This window comes from Lethenteron reissneri, unplaced genomic scaffold, assembly GCF_015708825.2.
Source record: "Lethenteron reissneri isolate LAM-NWPU_2019-01 unplaced genomic scaffold, ASM1570882v1 scaffold_1630, whole genome shotgun sequence".
NCBI lineage: Eukaryota > Metazoa > Chordata > Hyperoartia > Petromyzontiformes > Petromyzontidae > Lethenteron > Lethenteron reissneri.
Genome location: NW_026891367.1, coordinates 998,937 through 1,023,267, shown reverse-complemented (window position 1 = coordinate 1,023,267; position 24,331 = coordinate 998,937). Strand labels below are relative to the sequence as shown.

Sequence of the window (24,331 nt, the reverse complement as noted above, 5' to 3'; positions counted from 1 at the left end):
CCGATACCCGTACCCTACCCGATACCCGTACCCTACCCGATACCCGTACCCTACCCGATACCGTACCCTACCCGATACCCGTACCCTACCCGATACCCGTACCCTACCCGATACCCGTACCCTACCCGATACCCGTACCCTACCCGATACCCGTACCCTAACCGATACCCGTACCCTACCCGATACCCGTACCCCGATACCCGTACCCTACCCGATACCCGTACCCTACCCGATACCCGTACCCTACCCGATACCGTACCCTACCCGATACCCGTACCCTACCCGATACCCGTACCCTACCCGATACCCGTACCCTACCCGATACCCGTACCCTACCCGATACCCGTACCCTACCCGATACCCGTACCCTACCCGATACCCGTACCCTACCCGATACCCGTACCCTACCCGATACCCGTACTCTACCCGATACCCGTACCCTACCCGATACCCGTACCCTACCCGATACCGTACCCTACCCGATACCCGTACCCTACCCATACCCGTACCCGATACCCGTACCCTACCCGATACCCTACCCGATACCAGTACTCTACCCGATATCCGTACCCTACCCGATATCCGTACCCTACCCGATATCCGTACCCTACCCGATATCCGTACCCTACCCGATACCTGTACCCTACCAGATACCCGTACCCTACCCGATACCCGTACCCTACCCGATACCCGTACCCTACCCGATACCCGTACTCTACCCGATACTTGTACTCTACCCGATACCCGGCTACCCGTACCCAGCCGGGTACGGGTAGCCGTTTGCGACCCTGGTGCGGCCGGGTACGGGTAGGCCCTGAGTCACTGGTGAGTCACCGTTTGTCACTAATTTCGGGTAGGGTACGGGTAGGCCGTGAGAGAGAGAGACACGCAAACTCCAAATATACAGCAGCAGGCGTCAGGGTCGGGATCGAACCCACGACCTCCTGTACACCAGGCGAGGTAGTCAACATCTCCTAGCCACCGTGATGATGATGAGAGAGAGAGACACGCAGACTCCAAATATACAGCAGCAGGCGTCAGGGTCGGGATCGAACCCACGACCTCCTGTATACCAGGCGAGGTAGTCAACATCTCCTAGCCACCGTGATGATGATGAGAGAGAGAGAGACACGCAAACTCCAAATATACAGCAGCAGGCGTCAGGGTCGGGATCGAACCCACGACCTCCTGTACACCAGGCGAGGTAGTTAAATCCGCTATTTCGGTGTCACTTGCAATGGAACGAACGCGCGCGCGTATTGTTTGCCGAGTTGCGTTGTGTTTTTCTCTCCTTCGCCAGAAGAGCATCTGGATTCCACGCAGCAGCAGGCGCCGCTCACGAAGCCTCAGAGACCTCTTCAACCCATAAAACCATTCGACGAGGTAATCATCAGCTGTTTGACAAAAACACACACATACCTACAAAATATATTTCGATTTAAAGCTTTCGTGACTGCAGGGATTCATCTTCTTGGTTCTTTCGGTAAAGTCACCACGTAGAAGGGAAATAATAAAATAATAAAAATAAAACATAATAAGATACAATTCTCACGACGTTTCGGCCACAACGCAAGCAGCCGTCCTCAGGTGAAGAACAGGTCTGTCGGAAAGACAGCGTCTGAATGAACAGGTCTGTCGGAAAGACAGCATCTGAATGAACAGGTCTGTCGGAAAGACAGCGTCTGAATGAACAGGTCTGTCGGATAGACAGCGTCTGAATGAACAGGTCTGTCGGAAAGACAGCGTCTGAATGAACAGGTCTGTCGGAAAGACAGCGTCTAAATGAACAGGTCTGTCGGAAAGACAGCGTCTAAATGAACAGGTCTGTCGGAAAGACAGCGTCTGAATGAACAGGTCTGTCGGAAAGACAGCGTCTGAATGAACAGGTCTGTCGGAAAGACAGCGTCTGAATGAACAGGTCTGTCGGAAAGACAGCGTCTGAATGAACAGGTCTGTCGGAAAGACAGCGTCTGAATGAACAGGTCTGTCTTTCCGACTGTCTTTCCGACAGACCTGTTCATTCAGACGCTGTCTTTCCGACAGACCTGTTCTTCGCCTGAGGACGGCTGCTTGCGTTGTGGCCGAAACGTCGCGAGAATTGTATTTTATTGTTTTATTTTTATTATTTCCCTTCTACGTGACTTTACAAAATATATTTTGGGCAACTTAACAATCCCCCCCCCCCCCTAAAAAAAAACACCCCCATTTTGTGTGTTCTCAAGGTTATCAGATGCCTGGTGTCGGTTAAGTTACACAAATGTCCCCCGTGTAGCCTACACGGGCTGTTGGGGCAAGTGCTGTTGGCGAAGACCTGTCGGGGCGTCACGGTGTTTGGGTAACAACCGCACCAGGCCGCCTTTGTCTCCCCCAAATGCTGACGTTCGCATACCGCACCAGGTGTCCGTTTAAGGCTGAGTCGACCGAGGGGAAGCCCAGGACCGATTCAAATATAAACACGCCGGCGTTGTTGGTCGTGAACGGGAATTGAGCTTGGGTCGCTGAGTTGATAAGCACAGTCCAGCGCTGATCGCTGTGCTACTGCTCCCCACACACACAGACACACACAACACAGATACACAGACATCACACACACACAACAACAACAACCGCCATTCGCCACTAAGTGGCGGTGACGTCACCACGACGCTTGTGCCAGGCCATGTGCACCTTGAGGCTGCCACGTGAAGTGTCGAACGCCCGCTGGCAGGAGGTCACGGGGCAGACCCAGCAGGTGCCACGGGTCGACTGACCGAGATGACCGAGACGACTGGCTGATGCACCACCTGTGCCCCCTACTGTGCCAACTTGCTGTGCTTTAGCCACCCGGCGCTCCGCTCGTTGTTGTGAGCGTCGCTCCTCCGCCCTCCGTTGTTGTTGGAGGGCGACTGCCTCCAACTGCCCAGTAGCGTCCTTCACGAGCCTCCTCCACAGAGGCCGATCTTGACACCGCTGGTACCAGTCATCGGTGCCACGACGACTGGCTGATGCACCACCTGTGCCCCCTACTGTGCCAACTTGCTGTGCTTTAGCCACCCGGCGCTCTGAGATGACTGAGATGACTGAGATAACCGAGATGACCGAGATGACCGAGACGACTGGCTGATGCACCACCTGTGCCCCCTACTGTGCCAACTTGCTGTGCTTTAGCCACCCGGCGCTCTGAGATGACTGAGATGACTGAGACGACTGGCTGATGCACCACCTGTGCCCCCTACTGTGCCAACTTGCTGTGCTTTAGCCACCCGGCGCTCTGAGATGACTGAGATGACTGGCTGATGCACCACCTGTGCCCCCTACTGTGCCAACTTGCTGTGCTTTAGCCACCCGGCACTCACACGCACGCAGATATACACAAACAGATACGGCATTGAAAGACGCGTCCCCAACATTATATTACAATACAGAGGGATGATGCCATTTGTATTTTTTCTTAGGGAGTTGCAGGTGGCAGCGGCTGGAGTGTCACCCGTTTTCCCACACCTCGATGGAGCAAAGCGCCGCTCGCCATCATGAAAGAACTCCCTCCGTGGATTACGGACTGGATGAGGTGAGCCATTTCTCACTTGGCGTCCACTCGTGAATCCTAGTTGGCTTCGCTTGAATGCAGCGGTTCTTTGCCGTCACCGCAGCCTTGCGCCCCTGTGGTTTGAAATTCGTAATTTTTGTCTCGTGTCAATAAACACATAGGGGTTCAATCTTAATTTTGGAGCTTTCGTGACTGCAAGAATTATTCTTTGGTTCTTTCGGTGAAGTCACGTCTAGAGATAAAATAATAATAAAATAATAATAAAACATAATAAAATAATAATGTAATAATATAATATCACTTCCCTTCTACGTGACTTTACCGAAAGAACCAAGAAGATGAATCCCTGCAGTCACGAAAGAAGCTTTAAATCGAAAAATAAAATAATACATTAAATAATAGCATATTACGACGTTTCGATTGCAACACAAGCAATCGTAATCATCATCGGGCATAAAAGAAATAGCGACAAAAATCTAACTAGAAAACTATAAACAGACATACAAGCAGACAGACATCCTCTCTCTCTGTGTGTCCTTGTGATGTCTGTCTGCTTGTATGTCTGTCTATAGTTTTCTAGTTAGATTTTTGTTGCTATTTCTTTTATGCCCGATGATGATGATTGTGTTGCAATCGAAACGTCGTAAAATGCTATTATTTAACTTATTACTTTATCTTTAGACGTGACTTCACCGAAAGAACCAAAGAATAAAACACATAGGGGTTGATGAAACAAAGTGTTTCGATGATTTAACCTTCTACAAACATCCGGCCACGTCTTGGCAAGAAAGATAATCTCGTATCCCCCAGGGGGGCGCATCTACCCCCGGCGAAGAATGACCACTGGTACTAACAGGGAGGGTTTTCCACCCTTTTATCTGCCAACAAAACTGACACCTTTTGCAAGGAATCATGTCTACATTAAACACAATAGTTGCAGTCAAATGCAAACAAAAAACAACACTCTGATCATTAATTGATGCATTGTTTTTGAAACTGATTGGTCCACACCAGAGGCAGCTTTCTTTAGAGCCTAGTCTCATACGGTGTTCGACCAGACGACGCCAAAAGGCGTTACACAGTTCAAAGACAACGCACCATCATAGTAACGAGAGCTCGGGGTGAGCAGCTACATTATGGGACCTCCTTTGCCAGTACCAACATATACTCATAGGGGTTTAACCCCTTTTCCTGGCAAAACTGACACCTTTTGCAAGGAATCATGTCTACATTAAACACAATAGTTGCAGTCAAATGCAAACAAAAAACAACACTCTGATCATTAATTGATGCATTGTCTTTGAAACTGATTGGTCCACACCAGAGACAGCTTTCTTTAGAGCCTAGTCTCATATGGTGTTCGACCAGACGACGCCAAAAGGCGTTACACAGTTCAAGACAACGCACCATCAGAGTAATGAGAGCTCGGGGTAGAGCAGCTACATCATGGGACCTCCTTTGCCAGTACCAACATATACTCATAGAGTTTTCCCCTTTTTTCTGGCAAAACTGACACATTTTGCGAGGACTCATGCTTACATTAACCACAATACTTGCAGTCAAATGCAAACAAAAACACAATACTCTGATAATTTATGCATTGGCGTCATCTGGTCGAACACCATATGAGACTAGGCTCCAAAGAAAGCTGTCTCTGGTGTGGACCAATCATTTGCAAGGACAACGCATACATTATCAGAGTATTGTGTTTTTTGTTTGCATTTGACTGCAAGTATTGTGGTTATTGTTTTTTAGTTTACATTTTACCGTGCAATACAGTATTGTAATTAATAAGTACACACAGTATATAGTTTATACAGTACGGTATTGTAAATTGCTCTGTGTTGCTAAATTATCACCGTTCTGTAAGACTCCTGGGTAGGCTATAGGCCATCTTCGACTTACGAAATTTTCGACTTACGATGATGGGGTCATCGTAACGCATCTCCGTCGTAAGTCGGGGACTGCCTGTACATGTTGTTATAGTGAGAGTCGTAAGTCGGGGACTGTCTGTGCATGTTGTTATAGTGAGAGTCGTAAGTCGGGGACTGTCTGTGCGTGTTGTAGTGAGAGTCGTAAGTCGGGGACTGTCTGTGCGTGTTGTTATAGTGAGAGTCGTAAGTCGGGGACTGCCTGTGCATGTTGTTATAGTGAGAGTCGTAAGTAGGGGACTGCCTGTGCATGTTGTTATAGTGAGAGTCGTAAGTCGGGGACTGCCTGTACATGTTGTTATAGTGAGAGTCGTAAGTAGGGGACTGCCTGTGCATGTTGTTATAGTGAGAGTCGTAAGTCGGGGACTGTCTGTGCATGTTGTTATAGTGAGAGTCGTAAGTAGGGGACTGTCTGTGCATGTTGTTATAGTGAGAGTCGTAAGTCGGGGACTGTCTGTACATGTTGTTATAGTGAGAGTCGTAAGTAGGGGACTGTCTGTGCATGTTGTTATAGTGAGAGTCGTAAGTCGGGGACTGTCTGTGCATGTTGTTATAGTGAGAGTCGTAAGTAGGGGACTGTCTGTGCGTGTTGTTATAGTGAGAGTCGTAAGTCGGGGACTGTCTGTACATGTTGTTATAGTGAGAGTCGTAAGTAGGGGACTGTCTGTGCATGTTGTTATAGTGAGAGTCGTAAGTCGGGGACTGTCTGTGCATGTTTTTATAGTGAGAGTCGTAAGTCGGGGACTGTCTGTGCATGTTGTTATAGTGAGAGTCGTAAGTAGGGGACTGTCTGTGCGTGTTGTTATAGTGAGAGTCGTAAGTCGGGGACTGTCTGTACATGTTGTTATAGTGAGAGTCGTAAGTAGGGGACTGTCTGTGCATGTTGTTATAGTGAGAGTCGTAAGTCGGGGACTGTCTGTGCATGTTTTTATAGTGAGAGTCGTAAGTAGGGGACTGTCTGTGCGTGTTGTTATAGTGAGAGTCGTAAGTAGGGGACTGTCTGTGCATGTTGTTATAGTGAGAGTCGTAAGTAGGGGACTGTCTGTGCATGTTGTTATAGTGAGAGTCGTAAGTCGGGGACTGTCTGTACATGTTGTTATTGTGAGAATTGTAAGTAGGGGACTGTCTGTGCGTGTTGTTATAGTGAGAGTCGTAAGTCGGGGACTGTCTGTGCGTGTTGTTGTAGTGAGAGTCGTAAGTAGGGGACTGTCTGTGCATGTTGTTATAGTGAGAGTCGTAAGTAGAGGACTGTCTGTGCATGTTGTTATAGTGAGAGTCGTAAGTCGGGGACTGTCTGTGCATGTTGTTATAGTGAGAGTCGTAAGTCGGGGACTGTCTGTGCATGTTGTTATAGTGAGAGTCGTAAGTCGGGGACTGTCTGTGCATGTTGTTATAGTGAGAGTCGTAAGTCGGGGACTGTCTGTGCATGTTGTTATAGTGAGAGTCGTAAGTAGGGGACTGTCTGTGCATGTTGTTATAGTGAGAGTCGTAAGTCGGGGACTATCTGTGCATGTTGTTATAGTGAGAGTCGTAAGTAGGGGACTGTCTGTGCATGTTGTTATAGTGAGAGTCGTAAGTCGGGGACTGTCTGTGCATGTTGTTATAGTGAGAGTCGTAAGTCGGGGACTGTCTGTGCATGTTGTTATAGTGAGAGTCGTAAGTCGGGGACTGTCTGTGCATGTTGTTATAGTGAGAGTCGTAAGTAGGGGACTGTCTGTGCATGTTGTTGTAGTGAGAGTCGTAAGTCGGGGACTGTCTGTGCATGTTGTTATAGTGAGAGTCGTAAGTCGGGGACTGTCTGTGCATGTTGTTATAGTGAGAGTCGTAAGTCGGGGACTGTCTGTGCGTGTTGTTATAGTGAGAGTCGTAAGTAGGGGACTGTCTGTACATGTTGTTGTAGTGAGAGTCGTAAGTAGGGGACTGTCTGTGCATGTTGTTATAGTGAGAGTCGTAAGTAGGGGACTGTCTGTGCATGTTGTTATAGTGAGAGTCGTAAGTCGGGGACTGTCTGTGCATGTTGTTATAGTGAGAGTCGTAAGTCGGGGACTGTCTGTGCATGTTGTTATAGTGAGAGTCGTAAGTCGGGGACTGTCTGTGCGTGTTGTTGTAGTGAGAGTCGTAAGTCGGGGACTGCCTGTACACACCGTTGTTATCATATCACGTGGAAAATCGCATGAGCTGCAAGCGTTCCATTCGCAAGGGTGTCCCAGGGGTGACACCAAGTAAGTTCGAATAGGCGGATTTACTTGAGAACGGTCAGAACTGGATCTTGACTTAAAGCTTTCGTGACTTCAGGAATCCATATTCTTTGGGTCTTTCGGTGAAGTCGGGTAGATAGAAAATACAATTAAAAATAATAAAATTAAATAAAAATAAGAAAAATAATAATAATAATCAATTGAAAATTATTAAAGCAAAAAACCCACGACGTTTCGATCGCAACGCATCAACATAATTTATGAATGTGTTCAGTTAGAAAATAACAATAAGTGTAACCCGTAAAAACAAAGTTTTTCACTATAAATCCTTTATATGCGTGGCGGCTAGAGTCCTCTCGTCCTCTGGCTTGAGATGGCTGCCACCTATGGGTCAGATGATTGCATGCCACCATTAAGCAATTGGTAATTAAATATTTAATTTGTTTTCCCTAAACAGTGTAAAATTTTGGAGAAAAAAAATTCACGAACATTAATTGTCTCGCACAACGAGTCTGTGTAGCAAAATGTCAGCTCGATTGGATCACGGGAAGTGGGTTAAAAAACGACCGAAGGATTTGCACGGTCGTTAGCAAAGCAAGCAAGCGAACTTAATATAAAGGGTTTTAAAAAAACGACGACGTTTTGACCGCAAGGCAAACGTCGCTTCCTGTCGACCTGAGCTCGATTGGCGGTGACGAGGCTGCGCTGTCTTCACAGGCGTCACAACAGACGAGGGGCGCCTACAAAGACGGCCCAAGAAGCACGCGACATGGGTACGTACGCAAGGGGTCTGTGGGCGCTGTGCGATCACACTCGTGGCTACTCGTGGCGGGCTAGACCTGGCCACGCGAAACCCCGTCGTCATACGGGACGTCCCGTAACCCGCTGAAATGTGCGTACGTTTATTTGCGTGTAGTTTTTCTTACTTGCAGATAGTTTTTATTTCCCTCGTGACCTTTTCCCCGTGTTCACAATCAACATGTTTGGGTGTTAGATCGCCGCGTTATTTATAAATGTGTCGTAACCCTCCACCACCCGACACGGCCAATCGGTAAAACAGTGTCACGTTGACAAAAGACAAATTAGTTCGCTGCTTTAGCCCCCACACCGGTGTGTGTTGAAGCGTGAAACCACAACGTTTACTATTTGAGTAGCGCTGTGACGTTTCGCTGGTAATTGCATCCAGCAGCATCATCGCACAATTCGCCAGAATCTTGAGGGGCTCTGCTGTGTCTCCCGTTCTTATATAGAGCGGCAGCAGCAGCAGCTGCAGCAGGTGACGTCATCATTCACTAGTGATGACGTCATCACTAGTGATGACGTCACCCTGCTGCTCTATATAAGCAGCAGCAGCAGCAGGGTGACGTCATCGTTGACTAGTGATGACGTCACCCTGCTGCTTATATAGAGCAGCAGCAGCAGGTGACGTCATCGTTAACTAGTGATGACGTCACCCTGCTGCTTATATATAGAGCAGCAGCAGCAGGGTGACGTCATCACTAACTAGTGATGACGTCACCCTGCTGCTTATATAGAGCAGCAGCAGCAGGGTGACGTCATCACTAACTAGCGATGACGTCACCCTGCTGCTTGTATAGAGCAGCAGCAGCAGGGTGACGTCATCGTTAACTAGTGATGACGTCACCTGCTGCTTATATAGAGCAGCAGGGTGACGTCATCATTCACTAGCGATGACGTCATCCTGCTGCTTATATAGAGCAGCAGGGTGACGTCATCATTAACTAGTGATGACGTCACCCTGCTGCTTGTATAGAGCAGCAGCAGCAGGGTGACGTCATCACTAACTAGCGATGACGTCACCCTGCTGCTTATATAGTGACGTCATCATTGACTCATTAACTCATCAGGTGCAACGATGTGAGGCGGTGTTATTGTAATTATATACTCGATTAAACTTTGCCCCGTATCTTTATGCCGATTGTCATTGGTGGCGACAGCTGTTCGCGTGCCGAACGACCGAAGCTGTTCCGTGATTTTCGTGTTTGATCGCGTAAATATGCGCGCGTCGTTAAACCCGCCACCGCCCAATACAGCCGAGTGGGAAGGTTTGCCACGTAGTGAAAGCGCGCCAACTCGTTACTAGTTCAGCGCACTGGTGTGTTGGACAGTGAGCTCACAACATTTACAATTCGAGTAGCTGTGACGTTTCGCCGGTAATCCGAACCATAACCCACCCAATACAGCCGAGTGGGAAGGTTTGCCACGTAGTGAAAGCGCGGCAACTCGTTACTAGTTCAGCGCACTGGTGTGTTGGAGAGTCAGCTCACAACATTTACAATTCGCGTAGCTGTGTCGTTTCGCCGGTAATCACAACCCTAACCATAACCCGCCCAATACAGCCGAGTGGGAAGGTTTGCCACGTAGTGAAAGCGCGCCAACTCGTTACTAGTTCAGCCGAGTGGGAAGGTTTGCCACGTAAATAAAGCGCGCCAACTCGTTACTAGTTCAGCGCACTGGTGTGTTGGAGAGTCAACTCACAACATTTACAATTCCAGTAGCTGTGACGTTTCGCCGGTAATCACAACCCTAACCATAACCCGCCCAATACAGCCGAGTGGGAAGGTTTGCCACGTAAAGAAAGCGCGCCAACTCGTTACTAGTTCAGCCGAGTGGGAAGGTTTGCCACGTAAAGAAAGCGCGCCAACTCGTTACTAGTTCAGCCGAGTGGGAAGGTTTGCCACGTAGTGAAAGCGCGCCAACTCGTTACTAGTTCAGCCGAGTGGGAAGGTTTGCCACGTAAAGAAAGCGCGCCAACTCGTTACTAGTTCAGCGTAATGTTGTGTCGGAGAGTCAGCTCACAACATTTACGATTCGAGTAGCTGTGACGTTTCGCCGGTAATCACAACACCCGGCATCATCAGGCGACAGCCGCAGAGTCGTGGAGAAATTCTCCTCGTGTTTCGGTCTCAAATAGAGGGGATCAGTGTGACATCGTCACTTGTGTGGGCCAATCCGGTGCGAAGACCAGAGGTGTGGGAGGGTTAATGCGTGTGTAGTGTTGTAAGGACGGACTTCTGGACTTCTTTATGGCACACGCTGTTTATTATATTAACGCACAGCCCCTATCACACTAAGGGGGTATACGGTCCCCTCACCCGTTACCCTCAGAAGGTACAAGTCTCCGGACCATGCAGACTGTCTAATCTCCCTGCTCTCCCAGCGTCCTCTGGCTGGACCTAGGGCAGCGGTCGGGAACCTATGGCCCGCGAGCCATACACATGGCTCTTCCGGTGACGGCATATGGCTCCCAGACAATTTTGAGTTGAATAAATAAATAAATAAATAAATAAAATCTGTTTGGAACTGATTTTAAAATACTTGTGATATTTGCTTAATAATAGTGTGTCATTTTAAAGTAAATAGAAATTAGTTTTGAAGATAAAATTTATCGGGTCACGGGTCCCGTGACCAGAAGTCACATTAAAAGTAAGACATATTTAATTTATTACACGTTAAAAATTACACTATATGGCTCTCAATGAAAAATATTTAGAAATATTTGGCTTTTATGGCTCTCCCAGTCAACAAGGTTCCCGACCCCTGACCTAGGGGATCTCTCCCCGACCGCTGGTGACTCTGAGCCCGAGCCCTGACGAGGGCTGGACGGCTTGGTCCAGGGTCCTAGACGTCTTCGGCCGACTTGGGTCTTCGTGTAGCAGAACTCCTCCAGAGCTCTCAGCGCTCCGGCTTTTGTTCGTGGCCGCGTTGTCCAATCCCCGGCCACCTTGTGGGACCCTCCGATTGGTCCTTCCCAATCTGGCGTTTGGATCCTACCTCGCCCCATCTGACCCTGACCGTTTGATCGAGCGGGAAAACCTTGTTTACGATCAGCTCTCACAGTTTGCGAACAGCGAGTAGTTACCACCACTACACGTCCATCGCAATCAGAATGGATATCCGTTACCGGTTGGATTACTAATAGGGTAAGCGACAGACATGGTCGCGAAAGCCTACGGGTTAAACAAAGTAGCTTTTATTCTTAGGTTGTTTCGGTAAAGTCACCGTGTAGGTAAAACATTAAAATTAATAAGAGTAAAATAAAAATCACGACGTTTCGGAGGCAACACAAGCTTCCGTCTTCAGGTGGAACCGTCACAGCCACGACAGCTGTATCAAGTAAATGAGAAATTACAAGAGCTACCACTCCGTATATATAATGGTTGGAGAGGGTGGTGGGGCAAGGGCCGCATACTTTTATTAATATGGTAAGGCGAGGCTTGAGAGGCTGAGCCTTTGTTATGGAGAGGTACGGTTTGTGACTAAGCCTGGCCTACGTAACAATAGTGTGAAAAAAGAAACAAACTAAAACATGGTAAAACAAGCCTGGCTGTCTATCAATAACCTGTAGTAGTTGTCTGTCAAATAAGATTGGCCAAATAAGTGTAGTTCAATCTTTTTTGCACGGTTAATCACATCTTTCCAATGGCTACTCAGTTTGTAACCATCATCACGGTTGAAATTATGTCTGTGTTTGTATATTTGTATGGCTTCGTGTACAAACCCTTGATGGTAGCCGGGAGGTTTGCAGAGAACCTTGGTCTCGGAAAAGACAATTTCATGAGAGCCCACCGAGTTGTAGCAATGATCGGCAACGGCCGAAGAATCAGTTCTGCCGTGTTTCAGATCTGACTTGTGCTCGTAACTTTTGTGTCTTTAAGAAGAAGAAGTAGAAGATGAAGACGAAGCAATGGACACAGACCACATGGAGCCCGAGACCGGCACCGCCAACCCCCTGTGGATGAATCAGGTACCGCAAACTATGGGAACCTCATTTGCCAGTAAAAATATGATAATTGGTTTTTACCCTTCTATCTGGCAACAAAACTGACACCTTTTTACAAGGAGTCATGTTTGTATAGACAGCAATACCTGCAGTCGTAATGCAAACAAAAGACATAACTCTGATAATATATGCACTGTCCTTGAAGTTGATTGGTCCACACCCGAGACAGCTTTCCTTAGAGCCTAGTCTCACATGGTCCTTGAAGTTGATTGGTCCACACCCGAGACAGCTTTCCTTAGAGCCTAGTCTCACATGGTCCTTGAAGTTGATTGGTCCACACCCGAGACAGCTTTCCTTAGAGCCTAGTCTCACATGGTCCTTGAAGTTGATTGGTCCACACCCGAGACAGCTTTCCTTAGAGCCTAGTCTCACATGGTCCTTGAAGTTGATTGGTCCACACCCGAGACAGCTTTCCTTAGAGCCTAGTCTCACATGGTCCTTGAAGTTGATTGGTCCACACCCGAGACAGCTTTCCTTAGAGCCTAGTCTCACATGGTCCTTGAAGTTGATTGGTCCACACCCGAGACAGCTTTCCTTAGAGCCTAGTCTCACATGGTCCTTGAAGTTGATTGGTCCACACCCGAGACAGCTTTCCTTAGAGCCTAGTCTCACATGGTCCTTGAAGTTGATTGGTCCACACCCGAGACAGCTTTCCTTAGAGCCTAGTCTCACATGGTCCTTGAAGTTGATTGGTCCACACCCGAGACAGCTTTCCTTAGAGCCTAGTCTCACATGGTCCTTGAAGTTGATTGGTCCACACCCGAGACAGCTTTCCTTAGAGCCTAGTCTCACATGGTCCTTGAAGTTGATTGGTCCACACCCGAGACAGCTTTCCTTAGAGCCTAGTCTCACATGGGTTAGACCAGATGACGCCAAAAGACGCACAACTCAAAGACAACGCACCATCAGAGTATGAGAGCTCGGGGCAAACATCTACACTATGGGAACCTCATTTGCCAGTAAAAATATGATAATTGTTTTTTTACCCTTCTACCTGGCAACAAAACTGACACCTTTTTTTTACAAGGAGTCATGCTTGCATAGACCACAATACCTGCAGTCATAATACAAACAAAAGACATAACTCTGATAATGTGCACATTATCCTTGTAAAAAGGTGTCAGTTTTGTTGCCAGGTAGAAGGGTAAAAAACCAATTATCAGGTACCCCAAAGTTCTACAGCCAGACACCAATCCCGTACCGACGCCAATGCTGGAAATCCCACGTGATCCTATGGTGAGGGTGAGTCCCTCCATAGGACCAACCACTTATTGGCTTCCCTGTCTGTCTGGTGGTTATCGTTATTATTTTATTCACAATCAACGTGTTTGGGTTTAGATCGCCGCGTTATTTATAACTGTGTCGTAACCCTCCACCACCCGACACGGCCAATCAGTAAAAAAGTGTCACGTTGACAAAAGACAAAATAGTTCACTGCTTTAGCCCCCACACCGGTGTGTGTTGAAGCGTGAAACCACAACAATTTACTATTTGAGTAGCGCTGTGACGTTTCGCTGGTAATTGCATCCAGCATCATCATCGCACAATTCGCCAGAATGTTGAGGGTCTCTGCTGTGTCTCCCGTTCTTATATAGAGCAGCAGCAGCAGCAGGGTGACGTCCTCATTAACTCATTACAGCGCGGAGAGAGGGATGATGATGATGATGGGCTTAGTCGGCAATCCAATCAGCGGTTGAACTCGTGACCTTTCAATTGCGGGCCGCAGACTGGCCCACCCCCCTCGGTCCTCGTTTCAAAATAGCCTCGAATGAAATCGAAGACTGTCAAATGACCTCCCACTCGCTCGCCGCTGCTGTGGTACACCTCGTGCCACACAGGGACAGCTGCCAGTGGGGGTGCCCCCTTGGCCAGACTGCCGACGGCAGCGACGGGATGCAATGAGTGGCGCTTGAAGCTACTCAGGAGTCGGTGTAGCAAGGGGGCCCTACGCACTCAAATCCTCCCTCGTCGTTACATTCTTGGGAGCGTCGCTACGAGCCGATTTGCCCGCGGGGTTTTTGGCGAGGGGGTCCTTTGGTTGCGAAGAATTAACGGCGGAGAAATCTTGAGTTCGAAATCGAGCGAGGCGAGACGTTTAACGACCGTAACATCTTCTTGGTTCTTTCGGTAAAGTCACCACGTAGAAGGGAAGTAATAAAATAATAAAAATAAAACACAATTAAATAATTCTCACGACGTTTCGGCCACAACGCAAGCAGCCGTCCTCAGGTGGAGAACAGGTCCGTCAAGTAGACTGTTCTCCACCTGAGGACGGCTGCTTGCGTTGTGGCCGAAACGTCGCGAGAATTATTTTATTATGTTTTAGTTTTTTTATTTTATTACTTCCCTTCTACGTGACGACTTTACCGAAAGAACCAAGAAGATGAATCCCTGCAGTCACGAAAGAAGCTTTAAATCGAAATTTGACCGTAACACGCCGAGACAAGATTACGAGCGATCACCGATGGGCACATCTGACGCGTTAAACGGTAGACGGCACGTGTGTGTGTGTGTCACGGTGTTTGCTTGTGTTGTTTATCGCGATGTGTCTATTTGTTTATATATTCAGGAATCAATTGGATGTCCCGAGTCATCTGCTTCCACCAGAGGAAAAATATCTTCTTCCCAAGCCACGCCTTCCACATCTGCGCCACGAGGAGATGGCACATTAGCACAGGAATACCACACAGCAGCACAAGCAGATGGCACAGCAGCACAAGCAGATGGCACAGCAGCACAAGCAGATGGCGTAACAGAAGGAGATGCTGTAGCAGGAGGAGATGATATAACAGAAGGCGATGATATAACAGAAGATGATGACATAACAGAAGATGATTATATAACAGAAGATGATTACATAACAGAAGATGATGACATAACAGAAGATGATGACATAACAGAAGATGATGATGTAGCAGGAGATGGTGTAGCACAAGAAGATGACATAGCAGAAGGAGATGATGTAGCACAGGAATACCACACAGCAGCACAAGCAGATGGTGTAGCAGCACAAGCAGATTTAGTAGTACAAGAAGATGATGTAGCACAAGCAGATGGTGTAGCACAAGGAGATGATGTAGCACAAGGAGATGATGTAGCAGGAGATGGTGTAGCACAAGAAGATTGTGCAGCAGAAGAAGATGACATAACAGAAGGAGATGACATAACAGCAGGAGATGGCGCAGCACAAGAAGATGATGTAGCAGGAGATGGTGTAGCAGGAGATGGTGTAGCACAAGAAGATGACATAACAGAAGGAGATGATGTAGCAGGAGGAGATGATGTAGCAGGAGATGGTGTAGCAGGAGATGGTGTAGCAGGAGATGGTGTAGCACAAGAAGATTGTGCAGCAGAAGAAGATTACATAACAGAAGGAGATGACATAACAGCAGGAGATGATGTAGCAGGAGATGGTGTAGCACAAGGAGATTGTGCAGCAGAAGAAGATTACATAACAGAAGGAGATGACATAACAGCAGGAGATGATGTAGCAGGAGATGGTGTAGCACAAGAAGATTGTGCAGCACAAGAAGATTGTGCAGCAGAAGAAGATGACATAACAGAAGGAGATGATGTAGCAGGAGATGGTGTAGCACAAGAAGATTGTGCAGCAGAAGAAGATGACATAACAGCAGGAGATGGCGCAGCACAAGAAGATGACGTAGAAGCACAAGAAGAGTACATGGCAGCACATGACGATGACATGATGTCCCCAAGGTAACCCATTTCCCAACAATCAACAGCTCGCGATGTGATATTGATAACCGGGTGGTGGTGGTGGTGGTGGTGGATAGGCGCGTGGCCTGTAATCCATCACCGTGATGGCAACGCGGGTTGCTGGATGGACGCAGAAATGTTGCGCGCGGGTGTCGAATAGGTGCCATGGCGTAGTTCGAGACAGACCGGTGCCTCGCGAACTTTTCTCATTCCACACGGCAACACGTTCAAGCTCGCTCGGCCCTCAGCGGTGAGCACGTGGAAGCGACTTGAAGCTTTCGCGACTGCAAGGATTCATACTCTTGGTTCTTTCGGTAAAGTCACCGCGTAGGTAAAAAAATGAAATTGAAGTTAATAAAAAAATCACGACGTTTCGGAGGCAACGCAAGCTTCCGCCTCCGAAACGTCGTGATTTTTTTTACAATAATTTTAATTTCATTTTTTTACCTACATGGTGACTTTACCGAAAGAACTAAGAGCACGTGGAAGCGACTTGCGCACGAGCGGCCGAGGGAGTTGAAAGGAACCCGGGGGGGTGGTGGGGACTGACGGCCGTGCACCGCACTTTGCCGTGACCAACGGAGAGTGCCGGTGGGAGTAGCGGGGGGCTGGGTTGGCCACTGAACGGCACGGAGGGTTCGTCTGGCCTTAGCTTGTGGAGGGCGAGGGTCTTTGCTTTCCTATAATACTGGTAGGAACCTCCTGGTTACACCAGCCCACAGGGGATTGTTGTGTCCGTCCGTCGTGCATCAAAAAATGGGAGGGGTGGGGCTGGGTGGAGAGGGGAGGGTGGGGAGGGGCTGGGTGGGGAGGGTGGGGCTGGGTGGGGGGTGGGAGGGGTGGGGCTGGGTGGGGAGGGTGGGTCTGGGTGGGGGGTAGGAGGAGTGGGGCTGGGTGGGTAGGGTGGGGAGGGGCTGGGAGGGGAGGGGTTGGGTGGGGAGGGTGTGGAGGGGCTGGGTGGGGAGGGTGGGGCTGGGTGGGGGGTGGGAGGGGTGGGGCTGGGTGGGGAGGGTGGGTCTGGGTGGGGGGTAGGAGGAGTGGGGCTGGGTGGGTAGGGTGGGGAGGGGCTGGGAGGGGAGGGGTTGGGTGGGGAGGGTGTGGAGGGGCTGGGTGGGGAGGGTGGGGCTGGGTGGGGAGGGGCTGGTCACCCCGTGAGGTCGCAAACGGGTTTTGATTCCTTACCCGTACCCGTACCCAGCCGTACCCGTACCCTACCCGTACCCGACTGGGTACGGGTAGGGTACGGGTATCGGGTACCTGATTGCGACCTCTGGGATGAAGCCATGTTGCAGGCGCGGGTGGGTTGATTCTAGGAACTTGAATTGTGAGAAGAGACAAGACGTTGGGAAATGAGTGACAAACGGTGACTCACCAGTGACTCACGGCCTACCCGTACCCGGCCGCACCAGGGTCGCAAACGGGTACCCGGCTACCCGTACCCGGCTGGGTACGGGTAGCCGGGTATCAGGTAGGGTACGGGTATCGGGTAGGGTACGGGTATCGGGAAGGGTACGGGTATCGGGTAGGGTACGGGTATCGGGTAGGGTACGGGTATCGGGTAGGGTACGGGTATCGAGTAGGGTACGGGTATCGGGTAGGGTACGGGTATCGGGTAGGGTACGGGTATCGAGTAGGGTACGGGTATCGGGTAGGGTACGGGTATCGAGTAGGGTACGGGTATCGAGTAGGGTACGGGTATCGGGTAGGGTACGGGTATCGAGTAGGGTACGGGTATCGGGTAGGGTACGGGTATCGGGTAGGGTACGGGTATCGGGTAGGGTACGGGTATCGGGCACGGGTAGCCGGGTATCGGGTAGGGTACGGGTATCGGGTACCCGGTTGCGACCTCTTCCACCGACCCTTGCTACCTCCAGTGCTGCATTGCAGGCGTGCGCGCAGCCACCAACACCACCCAGATAACGGGCGGATACGTCCCGGTGTCACTCAACGTCGTGTACGGCACAGCAATTAATTTGCGCGTATTTCTTTGGCAGGAGCGACTATCCGGAAGAGGAGAACTGCTCGCCCCCGACATCATCTGACGATGAGGAAACCTCGCGAGAGGACGCCGTCGATGGCTTTCCGCCAGACTCGCCGTGCTTCTCGTACCCAGGCTCGCCCATGTCCGTCGCAACAAACCTGGCGCAGGTGACGTGAGCCAACGCGCCACGTGAGCGCCGCTCGCACGCACAGATGAGTAACACGGACTCATCTTCTTGGTTCTTTCGGTAAAGTCGCGTAGAAGGGAAATAATGAAATGATAAAAATAAAACATGATACAATACAATGCTCACGACGTTTCGGCCACAATGCAAGCAGCCGTCCTCAGGTGAAGAACAGGTCTGTCGGAAAGACAGTGTCAGACACTGTCTTTCCGACATACCTGTCCGTTCAGACGCTGTCTCTCCGGCAGGCCTGTCCATTCAGACGCTGTCTTTCCAGCAGGCCTGTCCGTGCAGACGCTGTCTCTCCGGCAGGCCTGTTCGTTCAGACGCTGTCTTTCCAGCAGGCCTGTCCGTTCAGACGCTGTCTCTCCGGCAGGCCTGTCCATTCAGACGCTGTCTTTCCAGCAGGCCTGTCCGTGCAGACGCTGTCTCTCCGGCAGGCCTGTCCGTTCAGACGCTGTCTTTCCAGCAGGCCTGTCCGTTCAGACGCTGTCTCTCCGGCAGGCCTGTCCGTTCAGACGCTGTCTTTCCAGCAGGTCTGTCCGTTCAGACGCTGTCTCTCCGGCAGGCCTGTTCGTTCAGACGCTGTCTTTCCGGCAGGCCTGTCCGTGCAGATGCTGTCTCTCCGGCAGGCCTGTCCGTTCAGACGCTGTCTTTCTGGCAGGCCTGTCCGTTCAGACGCTGTCTCTCCGGCAGGCCTGTCCGTTCAGACGCTGTCTCTCCGGCAGGCCTGTTCGTTCAGACGCTGTCTTTCCGGCAGGCCTGTTCATTCAGACGCTGTGTTTCCGACAGACCTGTTCGTTCAGACGCTGTCTTTCCGACAGACCTGTTCGTTCAGATGCTGTCTTTCCGACAGACCTGTTCGTTCAGACGCTGTCTTTCCGACAGACCTGTTCGTTCAGACGCTGTCTTTCCGACAGACCTGTTCGTTCAGACGCTGTCTTTCCGACAGACCTGTTCGTTCAGATGCTGTCTTTCCGACAGACCTGTTCATTCAGACGCTGTCTTTCCGACAGACCTGTTCATTCAGACGCTGTCTTTCCGACAGACCTGTTCATTCAGACGCTGTCTTTCCGACAGACCTGTTCATTCAGACGCTGTCTTTCCGACAGACCTGTTCATTCAGACGCTGTCTTTCCAACAGACCTGTTCATTCAGACGCTGTCTTTCCGACAGACCTGTTCATTCAGACGCTGTCTTTCCGACAGACCTGTTCATTCAGACGCTGTCTTTCCGACAGACCTGTTCATTCAGACGCTGTCTTTCCGACAGACCTGTTCATTCAGACGCTGTCTTTCCGACAGACCTGTTCATTCAGACGCTGTCTTTCCGACAGACCTGTTCATTCAGACGCTGTCTTTCCAACAGACCTGTTCATTCAGACGCTGTCTTTCCAACAGACCTGTTCTTTCAGACGCTGTCTTTCCGACAGACCTGTTCATTCAGACGCTGTCTTTCCGACAGACCTGTTCATTCAGACGCTGTCTTTCCGACAGACCTGTTTATTCAGACGCTGTCTTTCCGACAGACCTGTTCATTCAGACGCTGTCTTTCCGACAGACCTGTTCATTCAGACGCTGTCTTTCCGACAGACCTGTTCATTCAAACGCTGTCTTTCCGACAGACCTATTCATTCAGACGCTGCCTTTCCGACAGACCCGTTCGTTCAGACGCCGTCTTTCCGACAGACCTGTTCATTCAGACGCTGTCTTTCCGACAGACCTGTTCATTCAGACGCTGTCTTTCCGACAGACCTGTTCATTCAGACGCTGTCTTTCCGACAGACCCGTTCGTTCAAACGCTGTCTTTCCGACAGACCTGTTCATTCAGACGCTGTCTTTCCGACAGACCTGTTAATTCAGACGCTGTCTTTCTGACCGACCTGTTCATTCAGACGCTGTCTTTCCGACAGACCTGTTAATTCAGACGCTGTCTTTCCGACCGACCTGTTCATTCAGACGCTGTCTTTCCGACAGACCTGTTCATTCAGACGCTGTCTTTCCGACAGACCTGTTCATTCAGACGCTGTCTTTCCGACAGACCTGTTCTTCACCTGAGGACGGCTGCTTGCGTTGTGGCCGAAACGTCGTGAGAATTGTATCTTATTATGTTTTATTTCTATTATTTTATTATTTCCCTTCTACGTGATGACTTTACCGAAAGAACCAAGAAGATGAATCCCTGCTGCAGTCACGAAAGAAGCTTTAAATCGGAACACGGACTAACTGGCGGCGTCGATCGCTGCATCGCGTGGTGTGCTGCGCGTGTGGAATGACGACGCGAGACTTTTGCGTTCCCAGGACGATGGATACGACTTGGAGGCGGAGCAGCTGCAGCAGGAAAATTTCGAGTTGACATTATTCGGCGCCTCCGTAAGTTGTTTTGTATTCGAGGCAAACGTGTTTTCGCCGCACGACAATACTGCTGAAAGTGATCGGATTATCAAGACAATTTGAATGGCGTATGTCTCGGGGTTACTGACAAATTAGGCCGTGTTTTGCAAAAGAAAAGATTGGCTACGGTAGGCAAAATTCTAAAACTAGTGTCTCGTACTGAAGATGAATTAACGAAGTTATCAACAGAAGTTGTCACGTAAATAGAAAACAAAATTTTAAAATAAATTAAAATAAAATAATAAGATAAACGTCGTGGGTTTTTTTGCTTTTCTTATTTTCAATTTAATTGTATTTTATTTTATTATTTTTATTTCATCTTATTATTTTCACTTTTGGATGTTTTTCTTTTCTATTTACGTGACTTTATCGAAAGAACCAAGAATAAGAAGGTGTATATCGGATCAATTGCATATGCGGTAAATGCTGTATTGGACAGACGGGACATCAGCGTAAGACTAAAAATCACAATGCAACGGCTCACCAAGATGTGAAGGGTTTTTTTTAGACACTCAGGATGCATTCATCAAATTGACTTGTAACAATCAAATATGTTAGTTAAAGGTGCAGCCCCTGCAAGTTCCTCGCTCATGCCGTGATTGGCAAAATGAACTCTAAACAGCCCCCTGTTGGGGGGGCATTTCACAACTCGGTGGGCTCTCATGAAATTGTCTTTTCCGAGACCAAGGTTCTCTGCAAACCTCCTGGCTACCATCAAAGGTTTGTACACGAAGCCATACAAATATACAAACACAGACATAATTTCAACCGTGATGATGGTTACAAACTGAGTGGAATCAAAGGAATAGCAAAGCTGCACAAACTCTCTCGTGAAGTTCTCTCGCTGTGGCCAGCAGGCAAGGACATTGGCAGTGAGCTCCTAGACACAATTCTAGATTTGAAGCTTTCGCGACTGCAAGGATTCATACTCTTAGGTTTTTTTCGGTAAAGTCACCGTGTAAGTTAAACATTAAAATTAATAAAAATAAAATAAAATAAAAATCACGACGTTTCGGAGGCAACACAAGTCTCCGTCTTCAGGTGGAACCGTCACAGCCACGGCAGCCGTATCAAGTAAATGAGAGATTGCAAGAGCTACCACTCCGTTTATATAATGGTTGGAGAGGGTGGTGGGGCAAGGGCCGCATACTTTTTTATTAATACGGTAAGGTGAGGCTTAAGAGGCTGAGCCTTTGTTATGGAGAAGTACGGTTTGTGACTAAGCCTGGCCTACGTAACAATAGTGTGAAAAAAGAAACAGCTAAACATGGTAAAACAAGCAACTGGCTGTCTATCAATAACCTGTAATAGTTGTCTGTCAAATAAGATGGTCCAAATAAGTGTAGTTAAATCTTTTTTGCATGGTTAATCACATCTTTCCAATGAATACTCAGTTTGTAACCATCATCACGTAAGTGTAGAATAGTGAACACTGCGCGTCGCAGGTTCATACATATTATTGTCTAAATTGAAAGCTCATTTCTTTAGAACTGCTTTTTTATTAATTTTGATGTTTTACCTACACGGTGACTTTACCGAAAAAACCTAAGAATATGAATCCTTGCAGTCACGAAAGCTTCAAATCTAGAATTACTGCTTTTTGTGTTCAGTTTGTTACCCGCCCCCCTCCCCCCGCACCTTCGATTGTCTCTACGTACGGTGAGAAAAAACTTCAAGGGGCATGAGGATGAGAATCTTGAGACACAGCGGCGGTGAATGTAACACTCGGCTCCAACGTGTCTTTATAACAATGATACGTGGCAGCTAAAAATGAAATGTCACGTGTCTCTTGCTTCACAGATTCCGTTGGATGCAGTCGCTGGAGAAACCGCCGCTGAGATGTTTAAAGCCGGTACGGCACTTACACAACCACCTACACTCGTGTGTGTGCGTGTGTGTTCTTGACTTTGGTGAATATTTCAGCAATTCGCGATTTAAATCTGCTTTCGTGACTGCAGGGATTCATCTTCTTGGTTCTTTCGGTAAAGTCACGTAGAAGGGAAATAATAAAATAATAAAAATAAAACATAATACAATTATTCTCACGACGTTTCGGCCACAACGCAAGCAGCCGTCTTCAGGTGAAGAATGAGACACTGCCAAGCTTGGGGCTTATATATAAGCTGGGTTGGAGGTGGAAGAAGAGCACCTTAACAAAAAGAATGTGCATATCAAGAGGAGTTTAGCATATTCATGGGAAATGCGTAGGAGGTGGGTGGGGGGGTTTCAAAGTCATATTATGCCCGTGCATTACGCAGGATCAGCAGCACCAAGGGAGGGGGCAGGGGGTAGCATTAACAAAGGGAGGGAATGTTACTAGTATGTAGAAGCAATGAACCCAGCTTTTATATGAGCTCCAAGCTTGGCAGTGTCTCATTCTTCACCTGAGGACGGCTGCTTGCGTTGTAGCCGAAACGTCGTGAGAATAATTTTATTATGTTTTATTATTTTATTATTTTATTACTTCCCTGCTACGTGGCGACTTTACCGAAAGAACCAAGAAGATGACACGGTATTATTAAGCAATATCACAAGTATTTTAAAATCAGTTCCAAACTGATTTTTTTTTTTTTTTTCCAACTCGAAATTGCCTGGGAGCCACATGCCGTCAGCGGAAGAGCCACGTGTATGGCTCGCGAGCCACAGCTTTCCGACCGCTGCTCTAGTGAGTGTCGTGTCCTTACAACCCCGTGAACGCGACTGCATTAAGCTCAATGGACACATTGACGACACCCCCCCCCCCATCCTCAACTCTCTCCACCCGCAAACCCCTTCGTGCTACCGAACGCAGGAGCGCTGACCGAAGCCGCTGGGAACAAAGGCGACCCCGAGGAGGAGGGCCAAGGGGCCAGCTTCCCCTTCAGCTGGAGCGATTTTGGGGTTCAGGGCGACGCGGGTGGAGTTCCGGGCGGAGACCCCACATTTGCAATGTTTTAGCGAGACGCTTTGCCACGCACTTGTGTCGTTACGGTGGGCCCACCAAAGTCGCGTAGAATGTAAATAATAAAATAATAAAAATTAAACATTAAATAATTCTCACGACGTTTCGGCCACAACGCAAGCAGCCGTCCTCAGGTGGAGAACAGGTCTGTCGGTAAAGTCACGTAGAATGGAAATAATAAAATAATAAAACATAATAAAATAATTCTCACGACGTTTCGGCCACAACGCAAGCAGCCGTCCTCAGGTGAAGAACAGCGTCTGAATGTTTCATTCATGTTTCATTCAGACGCTGTCTCCCCGACAGACCTGTTCTTCACCTGAGGACGGCTGCTTGCGTTGTGGCCGAAACGTCGTGAGAATTGTATTTTATGTTTTATTTTTATTATTTTATTACTTCCCTTCTACGTGACTTTACCGAAATAGCCTAAGAGTATCAACTAAATATGTGACGTTTCGGGCCACTGGCCCTTCACAGCGCACAGACAAGCCAGAGTGGTCGGGTGGGTCAACGGCGTCTCCAACTCGTATCCGTTCGACCCACCCGGCCTCTCCACGCGCCGTGAAAGAGCTCCTTTGTCCGAAATGTTGCGGATGAAAATCAGTTTTTTGTTGCAAGGTCACGGTGTTACTGAGGCGCTGTGTTGCGTTTCAGAG

The 24,331-nt window shown here is 48.7% G+C and overlaps 1 protein-coding gene across 1 annotated transcript in view; it reads left to right on the top strand.

The window, feature by feature from the left end:
- Positions 1–23,892, top strand: part of LOC133362840 (dentin sialophosphoprotein-like) — a 39,427-nt gene extending 15,535 nt beyond the window's left edge. Inside the window, exons 4-12 of the mRNA XM_061581782.1 lie at positions 1,301–1,383; positions 3,435–3,547; positions 8,373–8,428; positions 12,335–12,423; positions 15,029–16,176; positions 18,171–18,324; positions 20,642–20,713; positions 22,535–22,586; positions 23,526–23,892. Coding sequence (XP_061437766.1) covers positions 1,301–1,383; positions 3,435–3,547; positions 8,373–8,428; positions 12,335–12,423; positions 15,029–16,176; positions 18,171–18,324; positions 20,642–20,713; positions 22,535–22,586; positions 23,526–23,671 — 1,913 coding nt within the window. The 3' untranslated portion in view covers positions 23,672–23,892. The remainder of the gene's footprint in view (positions 1–1,300; positions 1,384–3,434; positions 3,548–8,372; positions 8,429–12,334; positions 12,424–15,028; positions 16,177–18,170; positions 18,325–20,641; positions 20,714–22,534; positions 22,587–23,525) is intronic.
- Positions 23,893–24,331: the final 439 nt, after the last annotated feature.